This window comes from Nyctereutes procyonoides, unplaced genomic scaffold, assembly GCF_905146905.1.
Source record: "Nyctereutes procyonoides isolate TBG_1078 unplaced genomic scaffold, NYPRO_anot_genome, whole genome shotgun sequence".
NCBI classification, from domain to species: Eukaryota; Metazoa; Chordata; class Mammalia; order Carnivora; family Canidae; genus Nyctereutes; species Nyctereutes procyonoides.
In genome coordinates, this window is record NW_026575140.1 from 85,134,695 (window position 1) to 85,155,537 (window position 20,843).

At 58.3% G+C, this 20,843-nt stretch overlaps 1 protein-coding gene across 1 annotated transcript; it reads right to left on the bottom strand.

The window, feature by feature from the left end:
* Positions 1 to 388: 388 nt before the first annotated feature.
* ADAMTS8 (ADAM metallopeptidase with thrombospondin type 1 motif 8) lies at positions 389 to 20,216 on the bottom strand. The gene is made up of 9 exons (XM_055305310.1): positions 19,470 to 20,216; positions 11,753 to 11,992; positions 10,624 to 10,759; positions 9,805 to 9,972; positions 8,617 to 8,918; positions 6,214 to 6,397; positions 3,641 to 3,813; positions 3,360 to 3,535; positions 389 to 1,580 (listed from the first exon to the last, which is right to left on the bottom strand). The coding sequence occupies exons 1-9, from the start codon at positions 20,214 to 20,216 to the stop codon at positions 1,010 to 1,012; spliced, it is 2,697 nt and encodes an 898-aa protein (XP_055161285.1). The 3' UTR covers positions 389 to 1,009.
* Positions 20,217 to 20,843: the final 627 nt, after the last annotated feature.

Below are 20,843 nucleotides of genomic sequence, written 5' to 3' on the forward strand. Positions count from 1 at the left end.
CTAGAGCAGCGGTTCTCAAACCGGCAGGCTCCACATGGCCTGGGAACTCGCTAGAAATGCAGATTCTCGGTTTCTCCCCTTCCCTAACCAACTCCCCCCCCTGCCCATGACCCACTGAATCAGAACTCTCGGGGTAGGGCCCAGCGTTTTTAGAGTCCCTCTAGATGATCCTAAAGCCCACTCGAGTTTGAGAATCCACTGGTCTAGATTATAATGGAGAGTTGCCTAAGTGAGCCAGATGCAGCGGGAGGAAGGCCCGAGAAACTGAGGCACGGTGCCTGCTCCCCTGTGTGTGTTCAGGGTCAGCGGACGTAGTTTCAGCCTCTGTCCTCGGACGCTGGGTCCTCTGCCCTTTCCAGAGGAATACTGAACCACACCAGACCACTGCTTTGGCACAAGATCACACTTTAGTTCAGAGACACATTTGCATAAATACTTGAAATCCATCCACCTCTGCAGGTGGAAGCCTGAGAAGCCGCGGCTCCCCACCTCCTGCGACTTTGCAGCCCTTTAGGCGATGGATTTTAATACTGAAGACAGTCTGGGGCCTTTCGGAAGACAGCGGGGGGCGCAGCTACGAGCTCTGGCGTTCACCGTCCTCCCCCCACCCCACTCCGTACCTCTCTTGTACTCATTTTTTTCCCCTCTGAGGTAGATTATTTATCGGGGAAACCAAATAGGAAAAAAAAATTTTTTTTTTTTCACTTAACTCTGCTAGTCCTTTGCAAACAGGCGGCGTCTCCTGTTTGGGCCAGTACGTGCATCTTTTAACCTCTGCCCTCCACCTGAGCCCACGCGGGGCTCAACCCGCCACAGGGTGGACTTCGGGACCTGCTGTCCGCATCCCCTTCTCCCCATCGCGGGTTCACGCCAACCTGAAGCGGCTGCGGCGACGGCGGGCCTGTGGAGGGCCGCACCACCTGTACAGGTAGGGCCGCCAGAGGGGCTGCCCTGGTGGGCACGCCCGCGCCCCAGTCCACAAGCACGAGCCCGGCCCCGCCCCACCGGCTCACGGCGGGCATGGCTGGCTTCCGCAGGGCTTGGCGTCCTCGGGCTTCAGAGCCTCACTGCAGGCGGTGGAGGCCTGGCCGTGGGGGTCCCGGCACTCCACGGTGCGCCGCTGCCGGCCAGCTCCGCAGCTGCTGGAGCACTCAGACCAGTCGCCCAGCACCCACTGCGCAGTGAGCAGGGGCTGGATGACGTTGGTGGTTGCCCTCTCCTTGCCGCTCTGCATGCTGAAGTTCACGTCATTGGGCACGAAGAAGGTGTACTTGACTTTGGGGGGAAAGGGCTCGCCGGGGACAGTCAGGAGCTGCACGGTCAGGGGCTCGGGCAGGGGCCGGAAGCTCTGCAGCCGCTCCAGGGTGGCGATGGAACCACTGTATTTAAGGATGGTCCCCTTCACCAGGATGTCCTGTTCGATGGCCGAGATGGCCAGGTTGCCGTTGAGCAGGTACTGCCCATCAGCGGTCTTCAGGGCCAGGTAGTTGCCATCATTCTGGATCCCTGGGTGGCTCCGCTGCTTCACGTCGATGTTAGTGGCACCGGCTGGGATGGTGACAATGTCATTGTAGCCGTAACTGGGACAGGAACAGAAAGACGCTGAGGACCACAGCCACCCAGCCCAGGGCCCCAGGAGGTTAGCACGCTGGCCGCCAGGCTGCGCCACCACAGAGCGCTAGGAGTCCCTGAGCCGATGCCCCGGGGTTCCCAAGAAATGAGCTGCCGAGGCCGACACGAATGTTTGGTACGTTGGGATTCGCAGGGCTTTGTGCTTTGCCTGGGAACTCCGCTTCAAACGAGTGGAGTTTGGATGGGGGGGTCTGCACACTGGCACGAGGGGGGGGGGCGTCCCAGAAGGGTCTGCAGAGCTGCATCGTGCATCGCTGCTGCCAAACCTGGCAGCTCGTGGCTCCAGTGAGAGCCCAAGCACCTTTGGCCCCTTGCAGTGGAATCAGACTTTGCGCGGCCGCTTCCACACCCCGAGCTCAAACCCGTGCGGAAAAATCTGTTCCGTACCCCAGCCCCGGGACCCGACCAGAATGGACATCTCACGCCACCTCTCAGAGCCAGCCAGTCCCTAGTATTAGGTGACCATGGCCCCAGGGCAGGAGCCGGGGTGATAAAAGCTGCTGCTAGCTGCCTTCCTCCCAGTGTGTACAGACAGCAGGAGCTGTGAGCCTCTGACGCGACAGCGTGCTGTCTGGGGAACAGGTTTCCACTCTACTGTGGGTCTAGGGCTTTATGTGGGATGGAGAAACCTTCGTGCTGAGCCTTCCTTCTGGGGCAATAGTGTCTGGGTTGCACGGGCTGGGGGGAAAGAAAGATCGAGGACAGATAGGCTCCTCTTGCCTTCTACCCACGCAGGTGGCACTCAGGCTAGGGCGGCGTGGAACGCATCCACCGCCACGTACGACTAATGCCTGAGTGTCTGACTATCCCACACCACATGCTCCTTTTTTCTAAACCCTTTGAGTTTAAATTTGAAGACTGCCACGCTGTCTGCTGGGGGCTGGTTCTGCTCTCCGAGCCTGACGATGGGAGAGACAGTGGGACACAGAGAAGGACCCAGCGTGGCCATGTGACCTACAGCCTTGCCCTTACTCTCCCTGGCAGGAAAGAAACAGCTCAGGGACTGAGACACCCGGGTTCTCTTGCTGGCTGTCATTAACCCCCCGTGTGACCTCAGGAAGGTCATGCCATCTTCCTGCGCCTTCGTTTCTTCATCTGAAAATGGGGGATAACGGTATTGGCCACCTGATAGACTTATTTCGGGAATCACATGAGGCCACAGAAATGAAAGCACTTAAGAAGAGAAATGAAAGCAGGTCAGTACTAGTTTTGGGACCACATGGCTTTAAGATGTGAGACAGCGTCCAGGGTGCTCAGCTTCCTGAAAGCGCTAAGGCCAGCAAGACTCTCCTCTTTGCACCCCCCCCCCCTTTTTGAAAGATCCACCTGCAGAAGGGATGGCATCTTCAGGTGAAGAGTGAGATGTCCTTACCAAAACAGGCCTGGAAGAGCCGCTTTCCGGCAGAGGCCCTGGTTGCTCGGCGTGGCTCTGCTGCTGCGGGACTCAGAGCTGATCCACTGCGACCCTCAGGGCGTCTGGCTGCCCCGTGCACTGTCCTCTCTACGGGTCAGACCTTGTGCCAAGTGTCCCACCCGTCTCATGACTCATTAGGATGCTTCTGAGATCGAGGGACTCCCAATGCTTTACCAGGAAGCTAGAGCTCAGGAGTTTGGGCCAGCCGCCCGGGTGATAAGTGGCTGCCACAATTCTCGCTTAGGCCCACGTGATCCTGGAGCCCGTTCCACCCTTCTAGAACCTAGGCAACACAACTCTGGGCAAGACTCACCTGGAGGGGTTGAGGGAACCAGACACCTTCCTGCACGAATTGCCTTTGCCCCCACACACCCCACATTTGTCCAGCTTCCTAGGCGAGTCCACCACGTGGTCACAGCCAGCCTTGACGCACTGGCCACGGACGCAGATGGCCAGAGTCTCCGGCCCACACAGGGTGCCATCGATCACCTGCAGCAGGGAAGCGGGAGGTAACAGCGGGCCTGGGGCGCCCCGAGGCGAAGCCGGTGGCCTTCCCCCCTAACCTCCGGTTCTGAGCTCCGGAAGGATTCTCACCTTGGCCTCGAACACTTTGAATTCACTCCTTCCCCGGGCTCTGCAGAACAGCTTGCAGCGGTCCCGGGGGGACACCCCCGCGTACTTGGGGACCCACTGTAGGAGGGTCCCATCCATGTCAGTGTAGTTGTAGGCATTGTACTTCTCACACTGCTGCTCCCGGAAGCTTTTCCCTACAAAGAGCAAGAAACGGCTCCCAGTTAACATGCCTGGTTGTAGGGGGAGGGCTCTGCGGCCGAAAGGCTGGGATCCAGGGCCCCTTTCTTCCTCCTGACTTTGACCCAATCCCAGGACACAGGTCCAGTGTCATCTGGGCCCAACATTCCTAGACACACCCAACCGAGGTCCATGTGGCAAGGAACGGAGTGTGCAGGCTCAAGCTGGGCTTTCTGGGAAGAACAGCCTTTCCATCCGGGGAAGAAACCAATTCTAACAGATGAATGAACTTAGTAGGAACACGGGACAATTAAGCTTGACTGATCCATGGAGCATGTTCTCGGGGGCCCCCGTTAATTGTGCTCTGTTTTGACTTCCTTGGTGACCTTGAACGTGTGGCCGAAGACTCTCAGGTCTACGTCTCTAGTTCTGAACCTGCCCCTATGCCTCGCCTGCTATAATTCTGGGTGTCTCCAGGGCCCCTCCATTTGTAGCAGTGTGATAGCCTCCAGCTCAGCAAAGGCCCAACCCCGGATGGCTCCCACAGTGACTGGTTCAGTTTTCCTCTGGGGGTACCTGGGAGCCCGGCACCTGGAATCTGCTGAACACCTGAGCACCTCCTTCTACTATTTCCAACCTGTCGTTAAGTCCTACACACTATTCAGGACAGTCTGTGATTTTCAGTGTCTCCTACCCCTGTTGCCATCTGAGTCCACCTCCCACCAGCCCAGGGCCTCTCGGTTTCATGTGAGACCTAGTGTGCAGCCTCCTCTCCCATCCTGCTGCACGCTGCTTCCAGAACAATCTGTCAGAAGTAAGACATGTTTTTTTTTTTTTTTCCTCTCCACAATCCTGAAATTAAACCTGCTCTTACTACTGAGGTTCTCCACCTAGCTGCATCCCTGAATGGCCCGCAGAGACTTTTCAGAGCACACATGGCCACGCTCTACTCCTGAGATTCGGATTCAACACATCTGAGGGGCCTGGGCCCCTTTTCAACAAGCTTCCCGGGCGACCTGATGGGATAGCCAGCAGGAGGACCTCCAGATACCATTTCAATCTCATAAACCTTTGTTGTGTAGCCTTGAAATGCTAGCATGCTGGCTGACTCCACCCGAGTGAATCCCAGCCGCTCCCAGGCCTCCCCATTGCCACACTGGCACACGTCCTCCCACACCTCATCACCATCTCCATTCTCCAGGCCTTGCTCAGCCCTAAGTCCCTGTGAAGCTTCTGACCAGCCCAGGCTTTTCCTTCCCCTGAATTCTCCATAAACCTGAGATCTGAGCCTCAGAGATTAGGCTTTAATTGCTTTGTAAAAGGCGTGTGGATCTCTAACTAGACTGCAAGTTCTTTGAGGACAGAGAGCGTGCTTTGTGCGTTTGCACAATGGCACTTCTAACGTCCAGTCTAGTTCAAGCCACATGGGAGGCACTAAAAACCACTTGTTGATTGAGGCAGATCCCCGTGCAACAGAAATCATACTGTCCACCTCGTGCCTTATCTCCATCCCCTCCTCTCTCTCTCTCTGTTTCTCTCTTTGCCCCATATGCCAGGCGAATCCTCACGATTCCAGGGCGAAGTTTCCAGGGTTGCATGCTACTGCCGGTCCTTCTTGTCTTGCAAAACTGCAAAGCCTACAGATTCCCTCATTAGACACCAACCCAATGTCAGTGTGTCTTTGCACTTGGATGCATCTCTCTTAAAACTCTGCTTGTCTTTTGCTGCCTGCCAATATTTCCTGGAGCTGCACAAAGGGGAATTGGATGGGATGGTGGGGAAAAATGTCTAATGATTCCCTCTCACCAGCTCTGCTGCTACCCCTGCCGCCTCCGAGCTAATGTGTGTGCTTCCTAGCGGGTGCTAGGGGGCAGGAATATATGCCAAGGGGAGGTAGGGGTGGTGCTGCTGCCTGGTGAGGTTCCATGGCCTCAGGCGAAGATGGGCAACTCTTCTCAGAAGGAATGTGCATTAGAATCAGATTCAGAAACCCTCCCTCCGCCCCGGGCTGAATGTTGGCTGGAGAGACAGCGGAGGTTTGGCTCTGATACTTGCTTTGGAAAACACTTCTATTCTGCACACAGACGAGGGTTCAGATGCCTCCAGGAGGATTATTATCCTAGACGCTCACCCCTCTGCAGAGCTCCCCCCGACTCCCTGATAGGTTTGGTTGGGAATGACAGTCTCTATATCCACGTCGTGGAAGATCGGGGCGGTTTGGTTCCTTGACTTCGCTCACTCTCCTAGCACAATGAGAGCTGTCTCGGGGCTGCTAGGCTTTGCCCTACCACTTGGTGCCTTGCAGAGTCCACTTATGTCTGGATCACAGGAAGGCTCCGCCTCCCGGGACAGCCACCCTACTTCTCGTCCCGGGCTCTGCTGCAGTGACAACAGCAGTGGCTGTCAGTGGTCATTACCATCAGGGGGGCATTCCTCCGTGTGGCAAGATTGATACTTGGCTCTCCGACCCAGGCAGTATCTCCCTCCGTTCTGAGGCTCAGGGTCTGTGCATTCACGGTGTGAAAACTGTACTCCGCCTCCGCAGGTCCGGGAACATTCTCCCCAGGGTCCCCATGGGGCCCAGCCTCCGTCCACCACAGCCTGCAACACACAAGGCCACACTGAGTCAGGAGCAGAGGTGGGGAGGCCTGAGCTCTCTGGGTCACAGAGGTCCCTGGTCCTGACCTCCTCACCTAGTCATGCTCATCCTGGTGGGACGTGTTCAGTAAACTGCCCTAACCATTTGTTAACTATTGTGTGGCTTGCTTGGCTCTTGGATTCTTGAACATAGAGGCTGTGTTGGACTTGTTCACTCTTTCACCCTGGTGTCTAAAACAGTGCCTTGCCAATAGTAAGGTGCTTGATATTAGTTGCTGAATGAAACAACGTTTTACGTGAATAAGGTTTGGTCTGATATAGCAGTTTTCCATCAGGAGCAATTTTATCCTCTAGGGACATGTGGCAATATTTGAAGACATTTTGGTTGTCACAACTGGGGAGGGCATATGCTTCTGGCCTCTAGTGGGTAGAGGTTGGGGTGCTGCAGAGCATTCAACAACGAGCATCCAACAATGAGATTCCAACAATGAGCACCCAACGATGAATACCCAAGAATGAGCATCCAACAGTGAGCACCCAATGATGAATACCCAAGAATGAACATCCAACAGTGAGCACCCAACGATGAATACCCAAGAATGAGCATCCAACAATCAGCACCCAACAAGCATCCAATGAGTATCCAACAATGAAGAAGATAGATCCTCACAACCAAGCCTTAATGCAGCCCCAAATGTCTCTAGTGTGAGGTTGAGAAGTCTTGGTTTAAAGGAGTAATTGCTGGGAGCTCTTGCTATTGGTCTACCAGCTACAATTTCCAATGGTACCACTCCAAGGCCTGGGAGAAAAATCAGAGTTGCTTCCATCCTTACAATCAACCTAGGAGAACAAAGCTTTGCTCTTGATGGGTTCATACGGTTTTCAAAAGAGAAATAATTTTAAAAAAATGACAGAGGTAATATTTGCTTATATAAAAAAGGAAAAATGCAGAAAAGTATAAAAAAGAAAACACTTAAAAAAACCCACTATGCAAATAAAATTCCTGATGTGATGATTTTCAGCAATAACCTGTCACACCGTTGTTCTGAATAATCATAAAGATGTGATTTTTTTTTTACATACAGTGTTTTATGACCTGTTTTTTCTTACCCTTAAAAACAGATGATGAACATCATCCCATGATAATTCCATGTCAGACTCTCCCCGCATTAAGCTTGGCTCTGGTGCTGGGGAATGTTGGACAGACCCCATGCCTTCCCTTTCTCTCTCCTCCCCTCCTTTCAGTAACGTGTAAGGCATGTGCTTTGGGGGGGTGAGGGGGCCAGGATATAGGAGAGCAGCTCAGTGTCTGAAGCAGGGGTGGGGGTAGGGAGGGATGACAAGGGCCTGAAGATGCTGCTTAGGAAGGGGGTGGCTCACCTGGCCTGAGCAGGATCCTGAGCCTCAGGGCAGAGGACACGCCCGTGGGGACAGCCCTTTTAGGCGCGAGTGCCCAGGCCACCCTGGTGACTCGGAGCTGGGCCCGGACCAGGCTGTGAAACTCGGCGGATGCTGTTTCATAGGCAGGGCTCGGTGACTCGCAGTAAGAGAAATGTGAGCAGTCTCACAGTTTGGAAGTATTAGGAGCAGGGCAAAGAAGCGAATCATTTGAAAACCCTTGCTGGCATTGCTTTGGTGTTTCTTGTAAGTTTACTCTGTCCCAGGCCAAGTTTTCTCTGCCTGCTCAGAGACAGCTTCGATCCCTTCTCCCCTCGTGGGTATGGAATTCCCACAATGAATCCCACTCTCCTGACCTCTAGAGAGGAGCGCACTCCAAAGTGGGTAGGCTACGAATCCTTTTCCCTCAGCTCTCAGATCTCCTGCCGTCACTCTATCTAGCTTATAACGGGATTCACGGGGGCCTCCTTTTAGCGAGTGGCCACGTGCTGGGCCTTGTGCTGGAGCCTTCATACCTATCACCTAGCTCCACAAGCCTTCGGGTCACCTCCAAAGTAGTTCCAAAGGAGGACTTTCCAAAACGCCCTGCACCCAACGCACTGGTGGCGTCATCCATCTGCTATGAGTACAGCCTCGAAGGGCTCCTCTTGAGTTTGGGTAAATATGCTTTGCTCTGTTTGTTAAAAGATGAATGATTTTACTTACAAGTCATAGTTGCAGCCAGGCCCAAAGTCTCTTAATTCATGGCTCTCAAGTGTGGCTTCCTCTTTGCAAACAGCCCTCCCCACCCCATCCTCCCACACCCCCGAATGGCCGTCCCTCACCTTGGGCCTGTCCACTTCCTCCTCAGGCAGACAGCTGCCATCTGAGCAGAGGCGCCCAGGCCCACAGGGCGTCCCATCAGCCCACGGCAGGCTGCCGTTCTTCGTGTGGCAAAGGGGCTCGGTGCCATCCGAGTGGCACCAGAGCTGGGCGCAGATGTCCTGTGCGGAGGTGTTGGGGCAGTGGCGGAAACCCAGCCCGAAGATCTGCTTGCACTGCTGGTCCAGCTCGTAGAGGGCCATGCGGCCTGGCAGGTCTGTCGGGAGGGGCAGGGCCGAGGTGGGGGCGTCCAGGAGACAGTCTCCTGAGAAATGGAGGAAAGCAGAGGAAAAAGAATGAGGAGCAGGGGTTTCCCTCTCTCAGCTTCCCGGTTGCCTCCCGCATCACACTTGAATTCCTACCGGTGGGCTGGGGGGCCCAGCCATCGTGGTGTCTTTGACCGTCTCATCCATACGAGCTTATCCCATTCTGGACTAGCAGTAGGTAAAATTTTATTAGGACTGAATTTTGGTTGTTGGGGTCATTATCCAGAATATATTATATCTGCTCAGCGTGTGCCCAGGGGATGCCAGTTAACTGTGACACTAGTCAACGTCACATATACTTGGGGATGGGAATGGGCTTTCGAAGACCGTGGCACGCAAAATAACGCCAGAGGACGGATTTCGGATGATCTGTGATTTTTGTAACATAGGTGTCCCCGTCTCCTTCGATCACGGGAAGAATCAATTGCATTTTCACTGCTTTCCTGAGTCAGTCCAGCTGTTTTAGCCCAGCACGCCCCATCCCTGCCCGGCCCTTGCTGCTCGCCCACCTCCTCGCTGCCTCTTTGCCGTTTCGAGCTCCTACATGGTCTACCTCTCCAGGCCGGGCGCTCTCTTCTCTCCTCTGTTCCACAGTCTTCCATTCCTTCAAGCTCTGTTGGACCTCCCTCCTCCACTGGCACCTTCTCAGGCTAATTCTACTGGCCCCGGGACTCATCGTCTACCTGAGCCCGGCAGCCGGCTCAGGAGGTGCGAGGGACACCCCTCTGCCCGCTGTTCCAGCCTCAACGTCTCTGATGCTTGGGGGAGCTCAGCCAGAAACGGCCCCAGCACCGAAGCAGCGTAGCAAGCCTGGGGGGGCCCAGCAGGCCTCCAGCGCCGGCGGCCGCCCAGGAAGGAGCCAGGAGCAGCCCACGCGACACCTACCGTGCCCGCCGTCCAGAAGTTCCGTGAGGTACATGGCACTGCAGGGAGACCAGGGCAGCGTCTTGTTGAGGTGGATGAAGAGGGGTGCCATCATGTGGTGCTTGCCCATGGGTCCGAAGAGCCGTGCGCAGGGCTTGGAGTCGTCGTGGGGCATGCTGAGGACGTGCCCTGGGGTGAGAGAGACCTGAGGTCCACCCCCACCGGCCTCTACTGCCCTCCGGCCCGGCCTGTCCCGCCCCAGGGCCCCCCACCCGGCCCAGCACCCAGCCCCGCTCCCCCTCGAGGCCGCCACCCTCCGCCGACAGAGAGCCAAGCCTTCACCAGCTACTCCCGGGCACGGCCGCCCCCTTCCTCCTTAAACATTTTGGTTTTGGGCCGCACTCTGGGCCTGTCTCTGGCGGAAAGCCTTCCGGGGAACGCTGGGGGCCTCTGCTTTCTGCCTCAGCCTGCCCTAGATCACGCGCACCTCAGCGATCTGCTCGCCCACACAGCACTTTCCTTACACGGCTCTTCCCAGAGTTCCTACTGCTACTGCTGAGCTTGGGCAAAGCATCTTCACCCGAGCCTTTGTTGCATTTTTGGCATTTTCCTGGTGACCCCGGGTGACGGTCCGAGACACTATTTTAATATTATGGCCTCATGCCCAGGGAGGGGATGGAGAAAGCACACGATCTCTCTGCACAGGATCACTCTGTCAACATTCTGAGTCGAACCAGGCCAAACGTGAGAGCCGCGTACGCCGCAGACGCCGGGCCGGCCTGGACGTGGAAGGCAGTTCCCTCTGACACAGCACAGTGCGCCTGGCATGGCACATCTTACCGAGCTCATGGGCCAGGGTGTAGGCCGCCTGGAGCCCCTCATCCTCGATCACAGAGCAGCTCTTGTTGGGGTCACAGATCGTGCCAATGTCCGCCACACCCAGGGTATCACACATGCCCTCCTTCCCGCAGAAGTTCTGCTCGGCGGAGAGAGTGAGGGCATGAGAACAGACACAGAACAGACAGTCTTCCTATTTCTGCTTCTCCTGAGTTGAAGGACATTTTTTTTGGGCGGGGGGAGAGATTGAGGGAGGGGGAGAGAGAGAATCTCAAGCAGACTCCGTGCCCAGCACGCAGCCCGACACGGGACTCTATCTCACAACCCCAAGATCATGACCCAGGAGCAAATCAAGAGTTGGATCCTTAACCAGCTGTGCCACCCAGGTGCCCCCGAAAGGAAAAATTTTAAGCCAAAGGCCCTATTTTTTCACAACGGCCCCTGTGTGAGGAAGTCCGTTTCCTTTTCTATGTTGGTGCGACCCTGGGGGCTGGCTGGGACTTCATGTCCTAGAGTTGGCACGTCCCACGGCTGGTTTGGGGAGGCCGGATGGCACAGCGGTTACGAGCACGGACCCTGCAGCAAGCTGCCTAGGCTTGCCTATGGGCGCTACCGCAGTGTGACCAATCGGTGCCTCAGTTTCCCCAGTCGTAAAAGGCGGCTCTGTGGGATTGTCGTGAGGACCCAAGGCATCAACAGGGCCTGGCATACATTATTGGACTTTCTAGCCACCGGGCAGCTGTCTGTTTCAATTGTCCCAGACGGGAGGGTGGGCTTCCCGATTTGGAGGAACCCTGAGGGTCACCCCCGGTTACTTGCCGCTAGGTTTAGCAGTCGTTGCAGAGGGCCCTCCTGTTTTCATTCCAACTGCAGCTCTTTTGCTGGGCTGTCTGAGCCCACTTCCTCCACCATGACCTCAGCAGACAGCTGGTCACAAACTTTTGGAGAAGAGCCCTTACGAGATTCCTCTCCTTCCCTTGCAAATACCTCACACTTGTCCCATGACCCCCTCCTTGTCCTTCCACACACGAGGCTCCTGGCGTCCAGTGGGGCCAGCGGGGAGCCCCAGCCCATGTTTGGGGAGGCCCAGGGTCCCCCCACCCTTTGACCCGCCATCCCGCCACCCACAGACCTGTCTGGTGAGCAGAATGGCCGTGTCGAAGTGTTCTGGGTGCCGGTCGCTGGGCTGGTTGAAGCGCCGCTGCCAGTTGCAGAAGTTGCGCAGGGTAAGGCCACCGTTGTCGGACACTTCGGGGCCCCACTTTTCATCTTCCACGATCAGGACTTTGACGACCATCAGGTTGATGGAGTTTCTGATGCTGGGGTGCTTGTAGATTCGGGCTGCCACAGACATGAGCGTCAGGATGTGGTTCTGTCGGGAAGCAGGCAGCAGGGAGAGGGCAGGGTTACGTCTCTGGGCCCGGGGCCTGCCGCCCACTGCTGCCACCCCTGGATGTGCGTCCCCGGTGCCAGGCTCAGTGCTGAGCCCTGGATATCCAGCCTCTTGCTGGAGACGCACAAAAACCCGGAGGTCCTGGTGTTATTTCCCTTGGTTTTACATACAAGAAATCGAGGCTCAGTAGCTGGCCCAGGATCACAAAGCTAATGAGTGTACAGCCGGCACTTGAACCCAGGTGGCCCGGCTCCAAAGACTGTGCATTTAACATCTTGACCAGCCACGTGGGCCTGTGCAAATCTAGGTTAGTTAAAATTCAATAAAATTAAAATTACAGTTCCTCTGTCGCACTGGCTACATTTCAAGTACATCAGTAGCCGCCTATAGCTCCAGGCTTCTGTATTAAACCGAGCGAACGGGACGTTTCCATCATCCCCAGAAAGTTCCGTGGGGGCTGCACTGGCGACTCTGCCTTAACGTGACACCAACCGCTTCCCTGCCAGCCAATCCCATCCCCTCTCGGTGCTCAGCCCAGAAGCAATTATTTGAGCCTTCAAGGTCAGTAGAACGTGTTGAGCATTTTCCCGGGGCCTGCTGGGGTAACGTGGACTCTCCAGGATGGGCACAGTCGACTCTGGAATCGTCCCAGTCATCGCTCCTAATAGCCAGGCTGCACCCGTCGGCCAGGCCCACACCTCATTAAGTCCTCACACGAACCCTGTGAAGTGGGCATTGTCATCCGGGGCTTAACAAAGCAGGGAACAGAGGTTCGCACAAGTTAAATCAGCTGAGGTCACACAGCTCCCAAGGCCGGGACACCGGCCCAGGCACGTCTGTCCCTGAGGCCTACACTCTTCACGTTAGGTTTCCCAAGGCCTGACTGCTGGGTTTCTGGACAGCCCCGAAAGGTTGACCCCAGGGGCTGGAGGGGGGTCGGTGGGCCTAACGAGGCCCAGGCGCTGAGGATCACACCTGCTTCCAGTTTTGCCCAGGCCAGCGGAGGGAGTTCGCATCACTGCCTGGCCTCCGTCCTGGCCCTGGGCTGCCAGCTTGTCCCAAGGCTTCGGAGGCGGCCAGATGGAGCTCACTCTCCTGCCTCAGGGACCTCGAGCAGTGAGACCTCTTGGATTCTTTGCAGCCGAGAAAGGGGCAGAGGCACGCAGGCCTTCAGCCGGGAGTGTGGCCAGCTGAGCTGCCGTTCACTTGCCCTGCACCCCGTTCCCTGGGACACCATCTCCCCTAAGCTTTTCTTTTCTTTACTCTCCTGTGGTCTGGAAGGTAGGAGTGGAAGGAGGGGAAAAGAGGGCGAAAGGCTAACGAGGGACACTCCACCGGTTGAGGCCACTTGTGGGGGTTCCAGACGAATCCTATTATTTGTGAATGGGATCGGTCTGTTCACCTCGCAGGCAAGGAGCCAGGTATTCTGTAAGCCCTACAAACAGGGGTTGGCAGGTTCCTTAGCGTGTCAAGCTCTCTCGCTATGTTTAGGCTGATGTAAACATCTTATCAGCAAAGCTGAAACTTGGCGCCTGCTCCCGGAGCTGGATTCCTGAGGGAAAGAGGCAATCACATCATTATGCAACTGGGGGTGAGGGCTGAGGGCTGGGAGCTCCGGAGGCTACTTCCTGGCCAGGCCCTCACTGCTTCCAGGGTCAGGCCGAGTCTCCTGCTCTCTTGCCCTAGGAAGGGTCCAATCTGACGGGCCAGGGACCAAGCCCTGGCATTTCTTCAGAGGCAACCCGCAACTCTCCGCACAAGACTTCGTCCCTTTGAGTCCCAATTTCACAATCTCAAAACCGGGGGCGGGGGGAGACGATGTTGTGCCGAGAAGGTGTTAACGCAAGAGATGCCAGCTGCTTGGCGGCGGCGGTCCCGAAGGTCTGGGGTCCCAGGCTGACCGGATCGGGCAGAAGCTCTGGGGCCGTGTGGCTGAAGGGACCGCGTACGGTCCGCGTCCCCAGGCACGTGTTACCAAGGCACACGGGTGTACATTTCCGCACAAAGCATGATTTGAGAGCATCTGGATGTCCTTCTGGTTGCTATTTCAGAAGATAATTTCCATGGCAAAAGAGCTGCAAGGACCATGGGGTCCAATGTTTCTATTAAGATCCCAAATCCTGGTCCTGCTCACCTCCCTTCTTGTCTCGTCTCGCTGAGGTTTTGGGGGTGGGAGGCCCTGCCAATCCCGCTGTTTGCTCCTCCAGGGACCCATGGCAGGAATGCCTGACGTTTCCAGTACCTCCTACGGTTCCCCAGGGGGAAGGACCTGGTGGGGACCCCAGGGGGCCCTGAGGCCGTGAGCTCCGTTCTCTGCGGGGACCCGGGCTACAAGACCAGGCCCGACTTCTAGGGCCACAGAGAGAGGGTGCAGGGGCCGGTCGAGGGGAGGGTCCGACGGCTCAGCCCACCGCTCACTCTGGGCCTCACACAGGTGTGGGCTGCTTGCTGAAGGAGGTGAGTGAGAAGGCGCCCCTGGGGGAGTGGGGGCCCCGGCCCAGCAGACAACCTCCAATGACCACGCCAGGGCTGTTGAGCAGCGCGGCCAGGGGCGGTCAAACAACCCTGCTCTCGAATGACTCAGGGACTCCTTGCCCTTCATTCTCACTAGGAAGACACGGCACTTTTTTTAGGGGGTCTCCTTCTCTACTGGTGCCCCTGAGGCCACCTGAAAAGAAGAGAAGGAAATGCCCTGGCCAGCTAGGCTGCGACACAGGCCTCTTGGATTCTTCGTGAGACAACTAAGGAGATCCGTCCCCCAGAGCACCCGTGGAGCAGGAGCCAACTGCAGTGGGAGGTGGGAGTCTGGGCCCGGGCCACACGCACTTCCAGCAGCTCCTTCTGCTCAGCGTCCCCCCTGCCTTGCTCCTCTGCTCTTCACGCGTGGGTCCCATCGCTTCTCCCTGCAGCTCGCCTGGGAGGGTAAGGAGAGGGAGAGACGTGGCACGGACACCTTCTGGCCTCAGCAACTGGTGCCCTCCTTTTCATACTGGGGGGGGGGTGTCTCTAGGGCCTGAGTTGAGAAGCAAAGGAGGGTAAGGAAGCAAGTGGAGAGAAGAGAGGCTCCTGCACTGACGTCCTTCATCTCTCCTTGTTCCCCAAACAGCCAGGGGCGGTATGAGCTCTCAGAAGGTACCCGCACTTACCCAACACAAGGGGGCCACGCTCGAGCACCCTGAGCCGAGCATTCTGGAAAGGAAGGCCTCCCTGCGGGACAGCGGAGCTAACCTGGTGGTGGGCTGGGAGGGCCTGTGACCACACTGCCCTCCGGCTCTGACCGACACCACTGCCCAAGGTGACGCTGGTATTCCCGACACTTTGTTGAGCACCTACTATGTGCCAGGCGCTGGGTCAGGTGCTTTCCGTATTTTACTGTGTCCTCAAGGCAGTGCCGGGACATTGGTGTAACTCTTCCAGGAATCGAGACACAGGGAACCTGGGAACTTGCTCCGGGACACCCAACTCATTTCGATTACCCTTCAGGGACTACGCCCTCCGTCACCACACCGACTGCCACCTATCCCTGCTCCTACAAGGACAGCTAAGGCATAGCCAAAACAGACCCAAAGCACGCCAGCGAACAAGCCTTCCCCTGGCATCGTCTATACCCGGGGAGGCAGAAGCAGCAAACCAAAGACCTTTGCATATTGAGGCATTTTCTTCGGGAAGAGCTTCGTATCGTCGATTCTGACGGGAGCGGAGACGGGAAAGACTCATTCTCTTGCCAAGAGAGAAACACAACTTCCGGGGATATGACACTTGTCTTTCTCCCACGGGGACATAGGCAGCGACAGAGCAAGTGGGGCATGTGTCTGCTTCTGTTATTATCCAAACCAGGACGCTTTTGAGCGTGAAGGCGATGCTCTTAATAATCATGCCAGAACAGGCCCCAACCGGGTCGGCGCTGGGCACACTGGGGAATGTGGTCTCTTTAGCATCAGGGCTTATGGGAGTCACTTTCCCAGAGGATATGGGGAAGGGGGGATGGGCTGGCTGTGATGGAACCCTTTCTTGAAATCACTTGGGGGTAGCCGGACATCCAGGGAATCCTCCGGTCCCCCCCGGAAACGAGGCGTGCCCTCCTAGGACCCTCTCTGCTGAGCAAAGAATTCAGAGCTCAGCCGGCAGCAGAGACACCGGCAGGACGGATTTCGGGTGTGAGCGTGGAGCACAGCTCAGCCCCCCACTCACTGCTGTCCTGCTGCAGGTCCATCCAGGCATCCGAGCGAGCGGCAGCCGGATGCAGACGGAGTTAATGGCCTCTTCCGAGGTGGTCCCTCCTTTCAGAAAGCCCCCTTTGTCTGAGCGCATTAACTCTGAAACCAGATAAGAAGGTGGGAGGCAGGCGCCCCTTCTGTCAAGGGATTAAGTGAACTCAAGTGTACAGAGTTCTGGAAAACTTCATTGTTGCTTCCCAGTGTGACCCGCCTCGAGCGTGGCTAATTCTTTCTCTTGGCCTTGGAGGCGGTTTCTTCCCAGGATAGGGCCTCCCACCTTGGCCGGGCATCTTTGAACTGCTAGATTCAATGACCCCTTCCCACAAGACAGACAAGCGTAGGGGGGTAAGCAGAGCCACAGAGTCACAGACCCTCCTCGTGCTAAAAAGCCTCGCTGCACAATATAAATGACACTGCCCTCGGGTTTAGGAGACTTGGGCCGTGACCCAGCCCGGCCGTTCACTAGTTGTGTGACCTGGAGAAAGTCACAGATTCCCTTGTGAGCTGAACCATCTTCCTCTGCCTCTCTCACGGGTATCTCTGCTGAGGTGATGCATGCAAACCACTGTGCAAACTGCACAAACTCAGAGGGTGGCTTCCCCAAGGAGCGCCGAACTCTCTAGAAGCCTCATCAAGAAGCAGCCTCATTGATGCTTACATGAATCCTGATGACCTGGTAGCCCAGGTATCTGGCTTCACAGATGAGGAAATGCAAGCCCTCTAGGGGGGCAAAGTCTCTTCCTCCTTACCTTACACCCCTGGTTGTTAAAACACCCCAAAGTGCCTTCCGTCTGCCTGAATGAAATCTCCAGGAGACTCCTTGGAGAGCTGCTTTAAAGAACTGGGTTCTATTTTGGGGAGAAGGTCTGGGCAGGCAAGGTCTTGGGGAACTGGAACTTGACATTCATTCTGGTCTTGGCTGAGCTCATGGACCTGTTTAGGAAGCCCAGGGGACTGAGCTGAGAAGTTCAAGTCGATCCTGTGGCATCTCCACAGCTGGTGAGCAGTGGAAGCAGAGGGGTCAGCGGGAGGTCACAGAAGCAGCCGTGCCTCATGCCCCATCCCAGCATGGTGACAGCAGGGGTGTAAATGGGGTGTGACATAATGAGACCAAGGTGGGGGGTGATGGAGCTGATCCAGCTGAGAGAGCACTTTTCCTTCAGGTGTTAAGCCCTGGAAGTAGGTACCCTAGGGAGAGGACCTCAGCCCACACAGGGTCTGATGTGCTCTTCTGACCCACATAGGCTGGCTGGCCGCACGGTGTGTGTGAATGGTCCAGAAATGGCATATGTGGAGGGGGAGGGGAGGGGACAAGCATGCACCGGTCACCTGGCCAGAGATCTGTAAGGGCGCAAACACTCCCAGGTGTCTCTGTGAAGACCCAGCCCAGCCAAATACATCCTTCAGGCAAATACCCAGGATCTTAAGTAACTACGTGATGGGCTGGGAGAGCTGGATGGTAGGAGGGTGCCAGAGAAAACATTTTGGCTCTGAAGCCTGGAAAGTAATTACTCTTTCTGCTGCTCTTCTGTGGTCTTGTTGTCTTTCCTACCTCCTGGTTCCTAGGCAGATGTTCGGACACCGGTCCATGCACGCACGGGGAGGGGCCCAAGCGTCTCAGCTCTGGGTTTGCAATGACTGTAGTCCCTCCTCTCTCCGGTAGAGCCCCCTGGTAGCCAGGTGTGGTGGTCCTAACGTGCCTAACTGTGGGAGAAGCCCCGCCAGCCACCCCCTTGAGGCCTTGCTTGGGGAAGGGGAGTCAGAGGAGTCCGCTGATGCCTCCCCCTGCTCTCAGGGTAGTCAGGGAAGCAGACACTCAATCATCACTGCCCCCAAACCCACTGGCAAGACCACAGTGATGGCTCAAAGCTGCCTTACTGAGCTCTGAGAGAGGTGGATACGACAACAGTGTGCCGAGGAGCCTGTTCCTGCAGGAGCCAGAGAAGCAGCCACGTGGACCTCTGACCCCCCCCCCCCCCCCGCTCTCCTCATGCTTCCACCTAGATGCATTTCCCGGTGGAGTCATGGCAGAGTTATGGCAGAGTCATAAAGATGCCATGCATCATCTAGACTGTTCTGCGCAGGTGACGCGGAAGCACTTGGTACCCCCAACAGCCGGACCTAGGCTGAGCCTAAAACAGGGTCACTGGCCAAGGTGGCCATTGTTGAAAAAAAAAAAGCATTACCCGAGGGGCGGCAGTGGCCAGGATCCCTGCGGCAGGCATCTCTGACCTGTGGCAGGTCAAGTCTTCTCTACCTAGCACACCTCTGGGTTTGTGCTCCCCGGGAAGAGGGAGGACGGCGCTCTCCAGGAGCCCTGGTACTGCCCCCTCCCTGTCACTGGAAGAGGTGTTGGGCGCAGGGGGACACAGGCTCCTCCTGCTGCGTCCTCCTTGGCACCACCTCTGAATCTAGTTAGACACGGTCTGGCGACAGGGGCTGTCCCCCGAGCTCTATTTTCCTGCCCAGGCTCAGCAGAGGGCCCCGTCTGGGCCCAGAGCCGCTGGGGCGGACCATGCAGGAACAGTAACTGGAGGAGTTTGCTGCCCCACTCCTGTCTCCCCTCCCTTTTCCACTGAAACTTCAGTTTCCCAGGCTGAGCCCCCAGGCAGAAATTCTGTTCCCCTCCCTTTCTGTGCTGATGCTGGCACTGCCAGGATCCGCCGGGGCTGCGTGCCAGGTTGGCAAGGTAGCCCCTGCCCCTTGATCAGAACCAGCTGGGCGCGCAGAGGTTCCAGGTTCAACTCCCTCCCAACAACATCTTTTACTCCTGGCAGCCCCAGTTGTGGCCCTGGAGGGGACGAAACAGACACATCCTTGGTCCCCGCTGACCCTCGGGGCTGGGGGGCGGGTGTGTGGATGGGGGGAGCATCTCTCAGGTCAGGAGACAGCAGAGGGCTGAGAAATGGATGCTCTTCCAGAGTGTCCACCTCTGTGGGGGAGAGGCAGGTGCCCCGCGGAGGAGGCGGTGGGGTTTGGAACCCACTTTGAGCCCGGAGTGCCAAGCCCCGAAGGAGATTCAGCGGGTGCGGGCCTCCACCCTGGAGTGCAGGGCCTGGGGGGAGGGGGCAGCCCGGGGGGGGGGTGGGCAGGGGAGGGGGGCAGAGGTTAGGGGAGGCCAACCTCGGCTGCTTGGGGTCGCCTCTTGTAGTCGGAGGAGCTGGACGCGGGTATGTGTGTGTGTGGGGGGAGTTTGGAGGCTCCGGGGGAGGGGGGCCTGGGGGCCGAGCGCGTCCTACCTGCAGGTCGGCTCCGTAGAAGGCGGCCATGGACGCATCGGCCACCAGCAGCGTCTCCACGAAGCGAGCCTCGGACACAAAGCGCTTGGTTCTGCTGGTGGCCCCCAGGGGTGGGGGCGGCTCGCTGGCGCCCGGGGCGGCCTCGTCGTCCCGCTCCCGCTCCCCGTCCTCGCGGTCCTCGCGGTCCTCGCCGTCCTCGCCGTCCTCGCCCGGCGCCCCCCCCCGCCCGGGGGGCCCCCAGCGCTGCAGGCGGTGCGGCCCGAGCAGCGAGCGCCCCGCGCCCTGCGGCTGGATGGTGAACTCCTCGCCGCGCAGCAGGAACGAGCCGCTCAGGCCCCCGCACAGGCTGACGGCCGCCAGCGACCCGGGCGCGCCGTCCACGGTGCCCGAGAAGAAGCAGCGGCGCAGCCCCGGGCCGCCCCCGCCCCCGCCCCCGCGCCCGCCCCCGGCCCGGGCCCCGGCCGCGCGCCCCCCGCCCCCCAGCCGCTCGATGCGCAGCCGGGGCGCCAGGAAGCTGGCGTCGGGCGCCAGGCGCAGCACGAAGCGCCGGCCGAAGGCGGACAGGTGGAGCGCGAGCTCGCCCGCGCCGCTGCCCGGCAACCGCGTGGGCTGCACCAGCGCCGAGGCCGGGCCCCGAGCGCCGGGCCGGGCCGGGGCGCCGCGGGCGGGCGGCGGCGGCGGCGGCAGCAGCAGCAGCAGCAGCAGCAGCAGCGGCGGCGGCGGCCACCGGGGGGCGGCGCGGGGCATGGGGGCTCCGGGGGCGCGCGGCCCGGCGCGGGCAGGTGCGGGCAGGTGCGGGCAGGCGCGGGGCGCGGGGCGCGGGGGCGCGGGGGGCGCGGGGGGCGCGGCGGGGCGCGGCGGGGCGCGGCGGGGCCGCTCGCGGGCGCCAAGGCCGGGGTCCCGGCCGCTCCTCCCGCTGCCGCCGCCGCCCGCCCGCGCGGCCCGCGTATTTATACCGCCCTCCCGGCTTTGACCTAAGAGGTTTATTTTTGATCCCTCACTATTCCCGTTTCCCCTCCCCTGGGATCACAGAGAGAAACCGAAAAAGAGGGAGCGACGGAGAGAGAGAGAGAGAGAGAGAGAGAGAGAGAGAGAGAGAAATTTTGGATGAAATGTAAAACCAATCAGCAGCCGGCAGGCCTCGCCCCCCCGCACCCCCCTTCGCGGGTGTCAACTCCAGCTCGCTTCCCCTTCCCCCTGCGCGGGCCCGTTAACTCCTGCGGTGCTGGGCCGGCCCTGCCTGCTCCCTAAGGCCTCCGCAGTCTCCTGCCCCACCCCACCCCCGCGCCCGCGCCCGCGCCCCCATCCCTGCGGGGCCACTCTGGGGGTCCCATGGGGAGCACACAGGGGTCGCGCCGCAGTCACGCTCCCCAC